Consider the following 16,269-nt stretch of genomic DNA (forward strand, 5'->3'; position numbering starts at 1 on the left):
CAGTTGCTGTGGAGAGAGGAAGGGACATTTGTTTGTTTCTCCGCAGTCAGGGTCCAACTGACAAGACACAGATTGGTCCAGAGCCTGTCAGGGTGGGCCCCTCACTTCCTGAGCTCTGTGCATTGGCACATGAACAGGGCTGGAGCAGGCAGACGCTGGGGTGGAGGCAGAGCTGGAGTCATCCATCCAGTGCTTCTCCCCTAAAGAGGTGAGTCTGCGTCACCCAGTGTAGCTCGGCCGGCCACTCGCCCGTTGGGCCGACAGGACGACCTGCCTCCTGCAACATCGTGGATGAGGTCCCTGGCCCCGGCCACTCTGGAGGCTGCGGGAGGAGAGCACTTATACCTGAAAGGGTGAAGGAAGCAGGTTCTGCCATTTCCAACTAAGGACGGCCCCTCCTGGACGCTCTTCTGCACCAGCTCACCCAAAGAAGGCTGGGCAAATTCTCAGAACTGAGAAGATTTTAGCAGCCCCTTTGCAAAGCTGGAACCGGGGCGCTGAGTATAAAAGCACAAAATGCCAAACGGTGGAATTCACATCGATGCTCTGTGTCTTCCCAGAATCCATCTGTTCCCTAGGACTGTTCCTGGTACCTCAAATCTGGGCAGTGCTCCTGCCACTGGGGGAAGAGGCGTCTCTGCAATCCCACCCACACCAAGTGCACATATTTCGACCATTTTTCCAGGGATGTGGAGAGATCTATCAGCCAGTGAGGGGAGCCATTGGCTTGGAGTGTGAATAATCGAGACTAATGTGTAGTGAATTGTATTGCCTAGCTAATTATATATCTACTAATGATTATATGCTACACTTTCTAATTGGTATGAGTTATCCATATAGAATGACAAGAGGACCCTAATTGGCTTAATTACAGTGACTTATGCATAGAGCATCAGCTTAAATAAAAAAGAGGAAACTTTTTAATGCATTCATTTTTAATTGAATTTTGAGATGTTGAGAGCATCCTGTTGTGGGGGAAGGGGAAGAGGGGGGCAATGTGGACGTGGACGTGACCTTGGGCAGGTGACTAACAGGTGAAGAAGCCCTCAGCGGCTCCTCCACTCCCCAGGACTGACTCATGAATTGTTCCACGCTCAGGAAATGCTTTGGGCAGCACGTCACAGCCGGGCAGCACCTTAAGTTTCTCCTCTCAGAATAGGCAACAATTCGCCATTTTCCTTCAGTTCCTGCAAAGACAGAAAAAAAGAACCACCTCTAAGTAAGGAATTTCATCTCCACATACACAGCAAAGACCTGTAAGAAAGAGCCAAAGGCCTCGAGTGCATTTTAGCAGTTAACTTAAACACACAAGCACCCGAATGGAGAATGATCCAAAACGGGAAAATTAAAAGGAGAAATGATTCAACAGCAATTTACTGGATTATTTAGAATTAGTCAACAGAGCAATTCTAGGCAAATAACGACTGTCTGAGTCTGCACAAAATCTCCCGTAAGCAAGAATGAACGGGGGAAAGGGGAGGCCAAAGCGGCCCAGGAGACATGGGGGATCAACTCTGATCACAAGCCAGCTCGTCCTCTGACAGCCGCAGTCTCACTGGGTCCCTTTCTGTGATGGATGGTCAGGAACAACACTTGGGTTCTCCCAACAGGAGACCGACCTGAGCCCATAGTGTGGGTTCTGACTCAACCACAAATCAGAGCCTAGACACACATTCATCCCTGACAGAGAGCACCTGCAGGTGGGCAGAACCTCTCTCTTCCTGCGCCGTCTCATCTGATCACCACCCTGGGAGAGTAGGGATTCAGAGACACTCATCTCAGGGAGGTTCCGTGACATGTCCAGGTTACTCGGCTGGGAAGGGTCTATCTCTACCAGCCAGCACCCACTGCAAAATGGTCTGGATTAATGAGAGGATCCCAGGGATCATGACAGGCAGGCCTAAGCCACACCCCCTACCTCTTTCAACCTACTAAGCGAGATATTCTTCTCATGGCCCGAGAGAACACATATACCGAATTCCTTTTCTTAAAATGGACAACTGGCTCCCTTTTGAAGAATTAAAATACAACCCCCTCAATTAAAAAAAAAAATCAATCACTCTGGGCTAACTGAAAATAGGAAAATGCATTCATTGCCAGAAATGAACCCAAATGTCAGGATATGAATTATTGCAGCCCCCACCAAACCAAGTGAAAATGTTAACAGAAAATCCTGCAAATCTTTTCAAATCACATCTAGATAATAGCATGTGACCAGGAAAAATGGCTAATCCCTGTGAGGTGACAGAAAAGAAGTTACTGTATGTACAACTTATTTTTAGAATTAAATGAGCTGTATTGATTGGATCTTCCCAGGAGTTCCCCTGGCTCAGGCATAGGCCATCAAACATTCCGACAAGACCAGACTCCAGAGGATTTGGGCTGGAGGAGACCGGGCTTCTCTTGTGACAAAAATCAAAAAACATGGTAACAAATGCAGATCTATTTCTGTTGCTTCAGGGCTTGTTCAAAATACTACTACATTAAACCTTCCACTTTTCAAGAATGAGGCTGTTTGCAAGGGGAAAAAACGTCTCCCTGCCTTCTTTGAGAAGAACAATGTCAACTCTCAAACTGAACAGCAAAGCGACCCATAAAAACGTACCTACAGGGGAAGCGGCCTGTGTCATCAAAGGAACCAACTACAGGTTTAAAAAAAAAGACACACAGAGTTTTCGATGACCTCCAAAAGTGCTTATGCTGAGAATAAGTCACATACTATCAATTACCGACATGCAGGTATGCACCCAACAAAGTCACACAAAAAATCCCTATACAGTGAATGTCACTTTCATCGACTGACATGTCAAAATGTGCTGCATACCCAGAGGAAAGAACCCCTGGGGAGGATGGGGGCCTGCCTTGGAGTCAGAAGGTTCTGAGTTCAAGTAGCACCTCTGATATGTATTAACCACAGACAGGGACAATCCCTCTGTGCCCCCAAAGCAATGTGGCAATCGATCTTGTTTCTTTGTTACAAATGAGTTGTACGGCTTGGGGGGAGGGGGGAAGGGCCAGTTTGGGAAAGTATTTGAAGAATCATCAATAAAACACTAATTTTTTATAAGATACACCAGACTCAGCTGGAAACTAGGTGATGGAGGGGGATGTGTTAATCCTCTGTTTAAAATGATAAAAGTGGTCTGAATAAAACACCGTTTACCCCCCTTAAGGAATCCTTCAAAGCCAAGAATCATTATTGCAAACAGGGAGTTGAGTACTCCCTCGGAGGGTAGGTGCTAAACAGTGCCCTTACCTTAACTATATCCAATCCTCCAACAAGCTCACCTTTCACGTACAACTGAGGGTATGTTGGCCAGTTGGAATAAGCTTTGAGTCCTTGCCGCACCTGAGGAAACAAGGGGAAAAGGTTTTTCAAACCAGACTCTTAGATGAGGAAGATGGAAATGAAGAACAGACAGAATAAGCAAGAAGCAGGACTTACTTCTTCGTCCTCCAAGATATCGAACGTCTCAAAATCAACACTATGAGAAATGAGAAAGTGTTTTACAATTACACAACCAGTTTACACAAATGCAACCCCCCCCCCAAAAAAAAAACACTAACAATCTCTTCCGGATCCACCCTTTGCACGTGGCTCAAGCAATCTTCCGGTAGCCATGGAAACAGAGGGACCCCCCACGTACACTCGACCAGCCCAGCACTCCTGCATGCCAGCTGCCACTGCTGCCTGGCCAGAAAAATTCTGCTACCCGCGGACATGAACAGGCAAGCACTGGGTCTGTATCCCTCACTTTTCATCAACTCTGATGCCATCGAGCCCTGTATCTCTTCAGAACCACGATGGCCTAGGCACACACCAGAGGTCACCACTCAGCCACACCCCGTCAGCCAGCTCCACTCCCTGGAGGCCGGCCCCCCAGAGCTGTCGGCTGAAGGGCACCTGAGAGCATGTGCTCCATGGGGGACCTTGAAGAAGTACAGGCAGGATGGCTGGGGTCGAAAGGGGTTGGAAAAGCCAGCGCATCCCATGGAGGCAAGAGCTGCCGGGGCTGGAAGCCCACACGACAGACACAAGAGCTGCACTGCAGGCTCCTCACTTTGGGGGCCGGGTGGCCCGGCGGCAGCTCTTCCCTTGTGTCCCAGAGCCAGCGAGATGGGGCTACCCTAAGGAGCAGAGGCAGGAGCAGGAATGGAGAAGCCTAACTCCCCTGTTACCATTGAGACCGAAGGAGGCGGGCCGCAGAGAAGGGAGACCACGAGCTTAGGCAGAGCTCTCATTCCAGGCTGGATCAGCCCAAACAAGGCTTCTGCTTTTCCTGGTTTCTATCAAACCCCAGGGAATGTGACCTCTAAGGACAGCTCTTTGTCCATGTTTCTCCATACTTACATACATACACACATGCAGACATACACATGCAAAGCCACATACACAGACAAAGGAGGACTGGATTTGTCCATTCTGCAAAAGCCACCCGGTAACCATGACTGATGTCGCTTAGCCGGTCAGCTCAGCATCAGTTCTCCTGCCCAGCAAGTCAGGCAGACAGAGCCTTCCGGCCAGTTAGATCTTCCCTTGGGGAGGGTGGGGGAGATGAGAAGGCAAGTGATTTTTTAAAAGGAGGTGGCTTCCCTCCCTGGAGGCTGGAGGAATCCCCAGACCCTCGCCTTAGTAACCTCAGTTCCCAAACTCAGTGCACTTATACCCGGTGGTACCCTGAACTAAAACTAGCTTGATTCCAACCTCTGTAAAGCAGCCCTTTGGGGGAGGAGCATGTTTCCCTGACCCCACACAGGTAGCCATCATCCCCTAAGAGAGCCCTCAGAATGAATGACATAAACATGAGCCTTGAGCCCTCGCACTCAGAGGCAGGACAGGGAGTTGTTCTGTCCAAGCCTGGTCTTAGATTCGAGCTCATTCTGGGCTATGGTCAAGTGGCCTCCCAAGCATCTCAAAGCACAGAGGGAATTCCCTTTGTCTACGATTTTCACAGGGACGGTTGAGGGGGAGCAGTGGCAGTCAGACACAGACTCCTCCTCCTAAGGAAGACAGTGACATCACAAAGGGACTGGCACCCAGGACAGAGCCCCGGGCCTCAAACACTTCAGATTGCTGAGCTGAAGGCAGGTTGGCTGGCAGGTTTTGTTTGCAGGAAAACAAGCATAACTTGTGGCCAAAGTGGCCAGGGCGTCTTTCTGCAAAGACAAGCTAACCCTCAGCCAGGAAATCTGTCACTATTTCCCCACAGGACATCTGCCTGTTGCACGTGCTGGAAAACACTGCCCAAGCTGGGAACCCCGGTGCCTGGCATCATTCTCCCAGATGCCTGCAGGACTTTCGGAAGCCTCAATGCACAGAAGGAAAAGGAACAGCAACACACATTTCCCAAAAATATCTTTCCACCCAGCTAGAACTGCACTGTCATTCACTCCAACTGGTGGGCAAGTGACAGCTTCAATGGCTGCCCAAAGGCTCCTAGAAGCTACTGTTGCATTTGAAAATGAAGGGCAGGGGGCAACTAGGTGGCGCAGTGGATAAAGAACCAGGCCTGGATTCAGGAGGACCCGAGTTCAAATCCGACCTCAAACACTTGACACTTACTAGTTGTGTGACCCTGGGCAAGTCACTTAACCCCAATTGCCTTACCAAAAAAAAAAAAAAAGAAAAGAAAGAAAGAAAGAAAAGGAAAAGGAAGGAAAAGATTGCCTTCTTTCTTTCTTTCCTTTTTTAGGGCAATGTGGGTTAAGTGACTTGCCCAGGGTCACACAGCTAGTAAGTGTCTAGGATCTGAGGCCAGATTTGAACTCGGGTCCTCCTGAATCCAGGGCCGGTGCTCTATCCACTGTACCAACTAGCTGCCCCCCAGATGACCTTTTAACTATTGCAGAGGAGAACTATTTAGCAAGTCTAGGAGTGAAACTTTAAGACAGCATTTGTTTTACTCAAACGTACAACCTCTAAGTGTCTGTGCTACTTACTTACCCAGTACTGTTAAGTATTTCAAGGATTTGTTTGCTGAATCCACATCTGGCCATCTAAAAAACCAAAATCTGTTAGGCTCTGAAAGGGAGTGGAGCCCCCTTCTTACCCTTCCCATCATACCACACCACACTTCCTCCCCGAGCCAGCTCTGCCCCCAGGGCAGCACTGCAGGGTCACCCAAGCAGGCTGGTGGCAGGGACTCCATGGCTCAGAGGCTGTCGGTATCAAAGCCTTTCCTGCTGATCTTCAAACCATTCTCAGTAAAAAGGTGAAGTCCTGGCACGCCCGCCCCTCTGCTGTTGGTCAAGACCAAACAGCCTGATGCTACTTAACTCATCGATGAGCGAAGACTGGGTGTGTTCGGGATTCCCAGCTGGACTCGTTCCTCGTCCCTATTCTCAGTGGCCCCGACACAAGGCAGGCCGGCCCAGGGGGGCCCTGACTCCCAGCCTTCTCCCCCCTCCCTGCCTTTCAGGAGGCGGGCCACCTTCAAACCCAGACGCCCTGCAGGGCTTTGCCAAAGGCACACCGACTCCCACTCTGGCTCCCTGACTTGTACCAAGCAGAGGCCATCACATGTCCTGGCAAATTCATGGGGTTGCTCTGAAGATTAAATGAGTCATAAGGGAAGGACTCTGGAAAATTCTCATTTTGACCAGTTTTTGAAGCTCTTAAAGGGGAACGTGCGTTCCTCAAACCAGCAGTCCAGGGGCTGTTTCCAGGGACTCTCTCCTACTCAGTCTAAAGTGAAAGCATCACATTGGACACATCCTTCCAAGTCCAGATTTTTCAGACGGCTGTCAGGAACAGAGAAGGCTCTGAATTCCCAAAGCCATCCCATGCCCTGAGCTAATCACGACAGAAATGACAAGGGAGAACCTCTGAAAATGGTGGATGCTTGGCCGTCTCCCAAACCCAAAGAGCCTATTCTAAAAGCCATGAGCAACAAGAGCTATCTTCGAATTTAATTCAGCAGCAAGGACCCAGTGACTGGAGAGCCTGCCACGCCCCGGCACAGTGACCGACTTGATGGATAAAGTTTGGCATCGAGCAGAAAGGGCCCCCAGGTGGAGCACAACACAGGACTTGCACCATTAAGGCAGGGAGAGCTTCCTGATACCCCCAGCTTCATTAGCTAGAGCGAGAAAAGACAGCTAACTGTCCCCTTGCTGCAGATGGTAACATCCAGAGAAATTACCCACACAACCATTTCTGAGTCTTTACCTGTTTGTTTCCTTTCATAAACAGCATCACAGAAGCTTTATTTGTCAGTACTTTGAGCCTATGGAGAGAAGAATGACATAAAGGGCTCAGCTCAATCATGAAAGCCAACTCAGGCTCCCCTTCATCAGGAACGTGAGCACCGGAGGAATGGCGAGATGAGCGCTCCCATTAAACAAGTAAATGCGTTTATATTTGCTTTTATTTCACTCCCTTCCCCAAGCCCCTGTAAAGCACGAGATTGCTTATAAAGCCACAAATGTGCCTTCAAGTGGCAATTTAAGCCCTCAGGCTCCTCATGCTAAAAAGAAGCCACCAACTCTGCACAAAGTGAGCAAAGGAGGGGCCCAGAGCTTGAACAAGGGCTGCCTGGCCAGAACGGCCCAGGGGCCACCAGGCCAGACCGCTGCAATCCCACACAGCCCTGCAGCTGCTCCGAGGGACCCTGAAGAAGCACCCGCAACCCAGATGTGCCCCCCAATTTCCACTCTGGGGTGTGTCTGTCTCCTCCCCCTCAAACATCCCTCAAACCCTGGGCTTCCACACTGTGCTCAGCACTCAGTCAGTCAGTCAGTGGACCTCTACACATCACAAAGGCAAAAGCACATATTACATGCCCATATGAGTTCTAACCGGAGCATTAAGAGGATGAACTGTATGATGTCTGAGGGGAAAAGTTTAAATTCCTTGAATAAATGCTAGGGGGAGAAAACAGTTACTACTTCATTCATACACTTAGCAAAAACAAAAACAAAAACAAAAGGAGAAAGGGCCCTGAGCCTTCAAAAGAGAGAGCGCCAAATAAGTGGACTCAGGAAGGCCCCCGAACTCAAGATGCGGACTCCCACCTCCTCCTATTTTCCATACTGTTCCAACAAATGTGATCACCCAGCTCCACAGGCCTCATTCGATGAGAACTAGTCATTTCAAAAAGGAGGGAAGAGCCCTGGCATGCACCGAAAAGAAGCAAGGACCGGCAGCAGGCAGCAGGCAGCAGGATGGGCAGAAACCACCATTTGAAAGCCCTCTCTGGGTCGGGCCTGGCTCCTCAGGCAGGGGGGCCTCCATGAGCCCAAAAGACACCCCTAGGGCCCAGGAGGTGCCCATCCTGACTCCCTTCCTCACTCTCAGCGACAACCTGGAGTCATCAAGAAGCCTTCGGTCACGCTCTGGATCCTCTCTGTAAAGAGGCAGCAAGGGTGTAACTAGTGGCTGAAAGAAGAAGGGGCGAGCCTGAGCCCGAGTCACAGAGAACTCAGTTGGAGGGACTCGCCTTCTCGGACGGTGCCCAGTAACTGAAGGGCATTCGGGAGAGAAATACAACATGCTTTGCTGGCCCAACTACTGGCCTCAGGCACGAAGGAGGTGGCACCTGACGTAGTGAAGCATTTTACAATAAATTCTATTAAAGCAGGGGAGGGGGAGAGGAAAGGTAAGGATCTTAATCTCCTCCCTACCATGTCTCAGACCTCAGAACACCATCAATTCAAGGCAGAGAAAAACTGTCTGCCACAAAGCAAACCTCATGCTCCTTCATGAACTTGAAATGTTCGTGTTTTTAAAAGGCAACTGGAAGCAGAATCAAAATGCAGAAGCTCTGAAACTCTGAGAGAGTGTTTGCTCTTGACCATCTCCTAGGCTCCTAGCAGTCCTACAGAAGACCAAGAAGCCCCCTGGACACACACGATATGGCCCCAGTTAGGCAAAGTTGTGGCCACGACAGGCTGAACACCACTGAAGCAACTGGACCCTGCTTAAATCCAATGTTGGCTTCCAAGAAGAGAAGTCCTGTGACTTGAAAGGAAAATCCTTCAGTCCATCTCTAAAATGATTCTAAAATTCTACCTACCTTGACTCATGAAGTTATCATTGTTCATAACTAGTTCAAAGGCAAAGGAGAAAACTGAGCGCTGACACATCAGTCCTATGAAAGGCGTTTTCTTGCAGAAAGTAAATGCAGTGAACATAATAAATGATTCCCAAATAGGAAGTATGTGACGGAGAGTGGGATGTCATTTAAAACTTTAAAAATATTCAGTTACAACAAAGCCCCTTCCTTACCTTTCCTCTAGTTTGGGTGCTTTGGGGCAAATTGTATCAAGTTCGTTAGATGCTTCCAGTTCCTACAATAGACCAAACAATGGTTAAAACAAACAGGCTGCGAGGAAGGGGTACCTGTTAACCACTCCAGGTTCAAATACTGCCCATAAGTAACTCCCTCTACCCCCTTCTATCCTCAGGCCGAGCAGGAAATAATCTTATTCTGACAACAGAGATGCTGATTCAAACGGTCAATGGCAAAAAGACTAAGGAGGAGAAACAATGAAAGAGACCTTGCTCGCTGGCAGCAGACAGGGCAGAGTGTGCCCCCCCCCAGCATGCAGCAGCACCATTATCATCAGTGGCCTCTGCTTAATTGTTTTTCTTTGTTAAATGGGACGAATCCATTCAAAAAGGCCAAGGCCACACCTATCTCTGGGGGTGCCCAATGTCTAGGGGTGCCTGATTTCAAAAGGCATCAATGAACAAAAAGCAGGCTTCTCAGGTTCCCACCTTAACAATGTCGAGTCCTCCTATCAGCTCTCCGGATACATACAACTGAGGATAAGTTGGCCAATTGGAGTACGTTTTGAGTCCCTGGCGCACGTCTTCATCCGAAAAGATATCAAAACTGCTAAACTGAATATTATGCTTATTAAGAATTTCCACCATCTGCTTGCTGAAGCCTGTATATGGAGAAAAAAAATTAGATTCCCTGAGATAAATTATAAATGTCTTAATCACATCATTTGTCGGCCACTCTTTCACAGTGAGAGAAGTAGCCTGTCTGATCCACTGGAAAGAGCCAATAATGCCTGATGGCAGCAGACCAGCTCCCTATCTGAACACCAACTACAGTAAATCTTCTGGAGATGCCAAAGGGGACTCTCAGGAAGAGAAAGGTTCGTTCCCATGGCGAGGGCACTGGCCCCGTGCGCCTTAGCTTCCTTAACTGAAAGGGAGGGCTAACTAGATTTAAGACACTAGAGGGCCCAGATGAACACCTCCTTGGCCACCCCTGGAAACACGTCACCCGGCGCTCCCACCTCTCTTACTTCCCAACCATGGAATAGGTGCCTCCTGTTGCCCCACAAGGCTAATCCCCACCCCAACTCTTCACCTCCAAACTGTATCGCCAGACAGACTGTCAGGGAGAAGGAAAAGGTGTCTAGTCTTTTAACCCAGAACACTTCCAGAAACTTCCAGGTTTAAACTCCATCCTTAGTAGCTCACTGAAAGTTATCACTGGTTGTCAACGGTGCTTCCTCCCTTTTCACGTCATAACAACCTGATGGGTTCATTTTGAAAACTACTGACATTCCCCAAAGTAGAGAATGTGATTTTTACTGTACTTTGGTGACAATTTTTTATTATGCACTAGGATTTTATTATGCTTTCGTGACACATTTTGTTATATACTTTTCTGACATTACTTCCTTATTATGACATTAGCACTAAACAATAATAAGAGTGTGAACACTCGTCTTTTATAAGCCTATTAGTCTAGTCTAAAAAAAGTCTATTTGTCTCTCCCTGAGAATTCTAGGATGATTTACCCCCACAGGGTCTATCTCCTGACTTTAAGAACAGGATTTGAACAGCAACTGGTAAGTTACATCTTCTCATTTTCCCTTCAAAATCTGTTACCCACTCCCTCGAAAGGAGACACCTCTTTCAATCCAAAGCGTCTCCAGACCCGGCAAGAGCCAAAATCCATGGCAAGAATGGCCTGTGTTCGATGTCAGGCGAGACCGTGCTCATTGTGTGCACCTAGAGAGGCAGAGTCTGCACAGCGGCCGGGCGAGCTGCAGTTGCCTGAGAGGCGAAGCCCCAACGTTTATTTGTACGGCATCTGAGCAGCTTTTCCTCCAGCTGCAATGTGAAGTTCACAGACAGCCCGGAGTAAAGCTCGGCTTCTGAAATGCCTCGTTCATTGGGGAGTTCGTTAGTAAACAGCTACCGGCTGATTGCTGATAGTTATTCTGTTGCCAACACAGTGACTCATTTCCACTGGAACAGGCAGAGAAAAAGCTTTGTTTTAGCTGGAGGCAATTACACGTAGCCTGCAAGATGGATTGGGAGGGTTCATTTTTAAGGGTTAGAGGAGCAGCCTGAAAACGTTATGCTTAGGGATAAAAGAAGGCGGCTTCATTCCTGCACCAAAAGACTTATGGAGACTGCAAGGAAGGCCCTGGCCTACAATCAGAATAATTACAGCGAGAAACACCGTGTTTTAACTGTGCGTCCCCAGAATCACATTGCAATTTAATCCACCATAGATGACAGAAATAAGCCCAAGCAAACCCAAGTTGAATCTTTAACAAAGCCCCCAAAAAGCACAGCTCAAAAGGCGGCTGCCCAAAAGAAGGCAGGAAGAGAGCTCAACTCAGCCCTAGGGGCTATTTGTTCTGAGCAGGCCCTCTGAGGGATGGTTCAAGGCCCGGTGAAGCCGACCTCAGCCCGCAGGTGGCCAGCGGCTCCCACCCTGGCCAGCGGCTCTCTGTGGTATCCAGACCAAGACAAAGGAAGCCCAGCAGCTGCCAGTGAGGTCCTCTGTGACTACAGACCTCCTTTCTTCTCCACCTTTTCGATCTTTGTCTCTTCTCTGCACCCCTCCCTGCCTTCAGGAGGCCTTCTCTGGAGGACTGAGGCTCTCCCCAGGCCATCACTCCACATCTCTCACATCCATCCCTTCTCTCCACTCACCTCACAAACACCCTGGCTGAGCCCCTAATCGCTCCTCCCCTGGACGACTGCCTCTTAAGGGCCCTGCTCTCTTCCATGTCTTCCTTAGAGCTTCCAAACTGCTCTCCCTAAAGCACAGGTCTGACCACATCACTCCCCCTCAAGACCCAATGGCTCCCTGTTGCCTCCACAACCTGGCTCCAGCCCATCCCTTCACACAACATCCCATCTCCCACTGCCACACTTTCCCACGGGCTATAGGGTCAGCTTGGGGGCTGCCTCCTAACTCTGCTAATTCCCCCAGTTGTTTGTTGTCATTCTCCCTGTGGTAAAATATGAAAGTTTTTAACAGTCGGTTAGGATAAGTGAAAGACGCCAGTTTTTCAAGGACCACCCTTTTGGGGAGGAGATGAACAGTCTGCCTGCTGCGCATGTCAGACTGCCTGCCGGGTACAGTCCGCCTGCTGCGCATGTCAGACTGCCTGCCAGGTACAGTGCGCCTGCTGCGCATGTCAGACTGCCTGCCGGGTTTTTTTGACTTCCGGGGTGGAGAGAACGGGAGTAGCCTTTTTTGCCGGCTTGGCGGGACTCCTGGCGGCGCGGGACAGACGGTCTGACTCACTCCAAAGGTGGCCTAAATCGGTTTGGTGAGTTTTTATAAGGAATATAGACTAAGCCTAGATTTAAGACGATTTGTACTGTATTTCTATTTTCCTATCCTTCTAATCAACAACACCTTATATACAATAAAGGCTCTATCTAGAAAACCAGAAGCTTCTTCCATTTACTAGTCTGGGAGATAAATTAAGGGAAGGGTTAAGTAGGGGAGATTTATGATCTAATATCCAATTTTAAATCTCACAGTTTGGCGACCCCGAAGGGACCTTAAGGACCCTCCCACCCTCCCTAGTTTGGCCATAAGCCGGCTAATTCGGTGGATTTTCCAAATACCCCCCCCCCCCCCCGCGGACTTTCCCTTTGTCTAATCTCCCTTAAAGACTTTAAGCCTCTAAAAGTCTCGCTTTAAACAGAAAAGCCAGCCCAGTTTAAAGGGCAAGATGCTTGAATATTCTACCATCCCTTTGATTTTTCTCATCGGAATGTATTGGGACAGCATAACATCCCGACTTAGAGGAATAGTTTACTCAATGGTCCTTCATAACATTATTGGTTTTTTCCTCATTCAGGCAGCAAAAAGTTTTTTGTATAATAGTATACGTGAGAATCTTTGGGAAAATACGTTTAATATAAGTAGAAATTTTATGCCTGCAATTGAAATACCTTTTAATACCACATCCATAGTTCATACGACTAAGGATTTTATTTTTTTTTGTTGTTTTTTTTTTGTTTTTGTTATTATCATTGTTTTTGTTATTATCATTGTTATGATGTGGGGGAAACTCTCACATATGGAGAGAGACCTCAAAATGGCTGTTTCTACTAGAGATGATCCAAGTTCAGAATCAGATCAGCAGAAACTACTCCCTCTGCAGGAAGCTATAGAACATAGTAAGAAGGGAGTGCCAATTCAAGTCAGAAAATATAGCCCCTTTAGACCAAGTGACTTGAGCGCATGGAAATCAATCATCCCTAGTTTTGAGAAAAATCCAAACACTGTAATTTCACAGTTAAGGACTATATTTAATGCATATCAACCCAGTTGGGCTGATGTTACTTGCCTTTTGGAAACTTTACTGTCCCCAACTGAGATTACAGATATTATCTCAGCAGGAAATGCCCTTGTTGCGAAAGGTAAGGCCGATGTGGAATGGCCTCTAAAGGATCCAGAGTGGAATTATAATGATGATAGGGATTTCCAAAGATTAAAAGATGCTAGAGAAACACTTCTGAAGGGAATGGAATCTTGCTCTAGAAAACCGGAAAACTGGCAGAAATTTTTAAGCCTACCTCAGGAGGCTAATGAAAGACCAAACAGATTTTATGATAGACTTTGTGAGGCCGCTAGACAGTACACCAGATTGGATCCAGTAGATTTAAGAGATTCCTGTATCATTCTCAACACATTTGTTTATAATTCACTGCCAGAAATACGCAGATACTTTCTGAAACAATGTCCAGACTGGAGAAATCTCTCAGTAGATAGAATTAAGGAACTTGCAAATTATGTCTTTGACTCACGTGAGGAAGATCCAGATCACCCTAAACAGAGCATTCTGGCACCAGCGATTCCTAGTCAGCCATGTGGACACTGGAACAAGGACACTAAGGTGTGTTGTTACTGTCGTAAGGAGGGGCATGAATTGAGAGAATGTAGGACTTGGAGAAGAAATTCTAATTCTAATTATAGGCGAAATCAAAATAGAAATAGATCTTTTTGGAGGAATACAGAAAGGCAGTACCAGAATAATGGTAACCAAGACCCCCCTCAGAAGAGGACACAGGAATGATGGTGTCTTGGGGAGGAATGGAACATAGATAATGAAAGCCATATATTCCCAGATCCGGATTTTTTGAATGCACTTGTGCCAGTCCATTCACCTCCCCAGAGTAATGAACCACATGTCACCTTAAAAGTGGGGGAGACTTATTATGATTGTCTGCTAGACACAGGAGCCTCTAAATCAGTATTAGTAAGCAAACCAGATGCTGGGTGTAGACCTGTAGGATTTTTGAATGTAGTGGGAGTCTCAGGAAAGAGCCAGAGAGTGGCAAAATTGAATCCTCGCATGGTATCTATGGGGCCCTTAACAGTGGAACATTCATTTTTACTCATGCCTGATGCCCCTGTAAATTTATTAGGTCGTGATCTCCTTTGCAAGCTTAGAGCAACCATATCTTGTGCTCCAGATGGGGCTGTCTCCTTACAATTGCCAGAGGATACTGTTCATTTATTACCAATTTTACTTACAGAAGCTCAAGGAACAGCAGGGGAGGTATCCAAAATCCCCTCTGACATTCCTGAGTCTTTATGGGCCTCATCCCCTAATGAGGTGGGGCTCCTTAAGTCTGCCATGCCTGTTACCTTTAAAGTTAAGGGGGGACCACCCCCCTCCATTCCACAGTATCCATTGTCTAGGGAAGCAATAGAAGGGATCACCCCTATAATTGAGGCTTTGAAAAGCCAGGGTATTATTATTCCATGTCATCACTCTCCATGCAATACTCCCATTTTGCCAGTTAAAAAACCCAAGCCTGGGCCAGATGGTAAACCTGTTTATCGTTTTGTGCAAGATCTTAGAGCGATTAATAATTATGTTATTCCTAGACATTCCATAGTTCCAAACCCGGCTACGATAATTTCCTCGATTCCCTATGAATCTACATGTTTCACAGTGGTAGACCTTTGCTCTGCCTTTTTCTCCATACCAGTACATGAGGACTTCCAATATTTATTTGCTTTTACCTGGAAAAATAGACAGTGGACCTGGACTAGACTCCCACAGGGATTTGTAGACAGTCCCACATTATTTTCCCAAATTTTACAGCAGGATCTGGCCTCTATTACCTTTAAGGGCTCCACACTAGTACAATATGTAGATGACTTACTTTTGGCCTCTCCTAATGCTGAAATTTGTCAGGAAGATAGCCGTCACTTACTGCTGGAGCTGCACAAGAGAGGACACAAGGTTTCCAAGACAAAGGTACAATGGTGTTTGCCCCAGGTAGAATATTTAGGATTTATTTTGGCTGCTGGAACTCGCTCTGTCTCTTCTAAGAGAGTCCAGGCCATTCAACAACTCTCTGCCCCCACTACTAAGAGGCAGTTGAGAGCCATTCTGGGAGCAGCCGGGTACTGTAGACAATGGATACCCTCTTTTGGTGAAATTACTAAACCTCTCATAGCTCTTACAAAAAGTTCTGTTCCAGACAGTTTACAGTTGGATCCCCAGCATCTCTCAGCCATAAAAGAATTAAAACGGGCCTTGTTATCAGCACCTGCCCTAGGACTGCCAGATTATAGTAAGCCTTTCACTCTCTTTGTGCATGAACAAAGGGGGGTGGCTTCTGGAGTCCTGACTCAGTCACTGGGGCCTAACCAACGTCCTATAGCCTACTATTCAATTCAGCTGGACCCTGTAGCGGCTGGAGTGCCACCTTGCCTTAGAGCAGTGGCGGCCACAGCGCTTTTGGTAGAAAAAGCCTCTGATTTGGTCCTAGGTAACCCTCTAACTGTGCAATGCCCTCACGAAGTGGAGGCTCTCTTACTACGTCACAGGACACAAGCCTTTTCAGATCAAAGGCTGGCTAAGTATGAAATAACCCTGTTAGGTAATGAGAATATCACTTTAAAACGCTGCACAGTTCTTAATCCAGCAACACTACTCCCTAACTTACCATTCTCGGGGGAACCGTTGCATGACTGTGCTTCTTTAGTTGATATGGCTGAAAAACCCCGTGATGATCTTTTTGATACACCT

General features: G+C 47.6%; 1 protein-coding gene across 1 annotated transcript in view; it reads right to left on the minus strand.

Moving 5' to 3' along the window:
• Nucleotides 1–917: 917 nt before the first annotated feature.
• Nucleotides 918–16,269, minus strand: part of GLRX3 (glutaredoxin 3) — a 38,231-nt gene continuing 22,879 nt past the window's right edge. Inside the window, exons 5-11 of the mRNA XM_043988460.1 lie at nucleotides 9,719–9,891; nucleotides 9,227–9,288; nucleotides 7,169–7,226; nucleotides 5,945–5,997; nucleotides 3,446–3,485; nucleotides 3,257–3,349; nucleotides 918–1,187 (exon numbers count right to left, since the gene is read on the minus strand). Of these exons, the coding sequence (XP_043844395.1) occupies nucleotides 1,137–1,187; nucleotides 3,257–3,349; nucleotides 3,446–3,485; nucleotides 5,945–5,997; nucleotides 7,169–7,226; nucleotides 9,227–9,288; nucleotides 9,719–9,891 (530 nt within the window). The 3' untranslated portion in view covers nucleotides 918–1,136. The remainder of the gene's footprint in view (nucleotides 1,188–3,256; nucleotides 3,350–3,445; nucleotides 3,486–5,944; nucleotides 5,998–7,168; nucleotides 7,227–9,226; nucleotides 9,289–9,718; nucleotides 9,892–16,269) is intronic.

Source organism: Dromiciops gliroides, chromosome 2, assembly GCF_019393635.1.
Source record: "Dromiciops gliroides isolate mDroGli1 chromosome 2, mDroGli1.pri, whole genome shotgun sequence".
Classification (NCBI taxonomy): domain Eukaryota; kingdom Metazoa; phylum Chordata; class Mammalia; order Microbiotheria; family Microbiotheriidae; genus Dromiciops; species Dromiciops gliroides.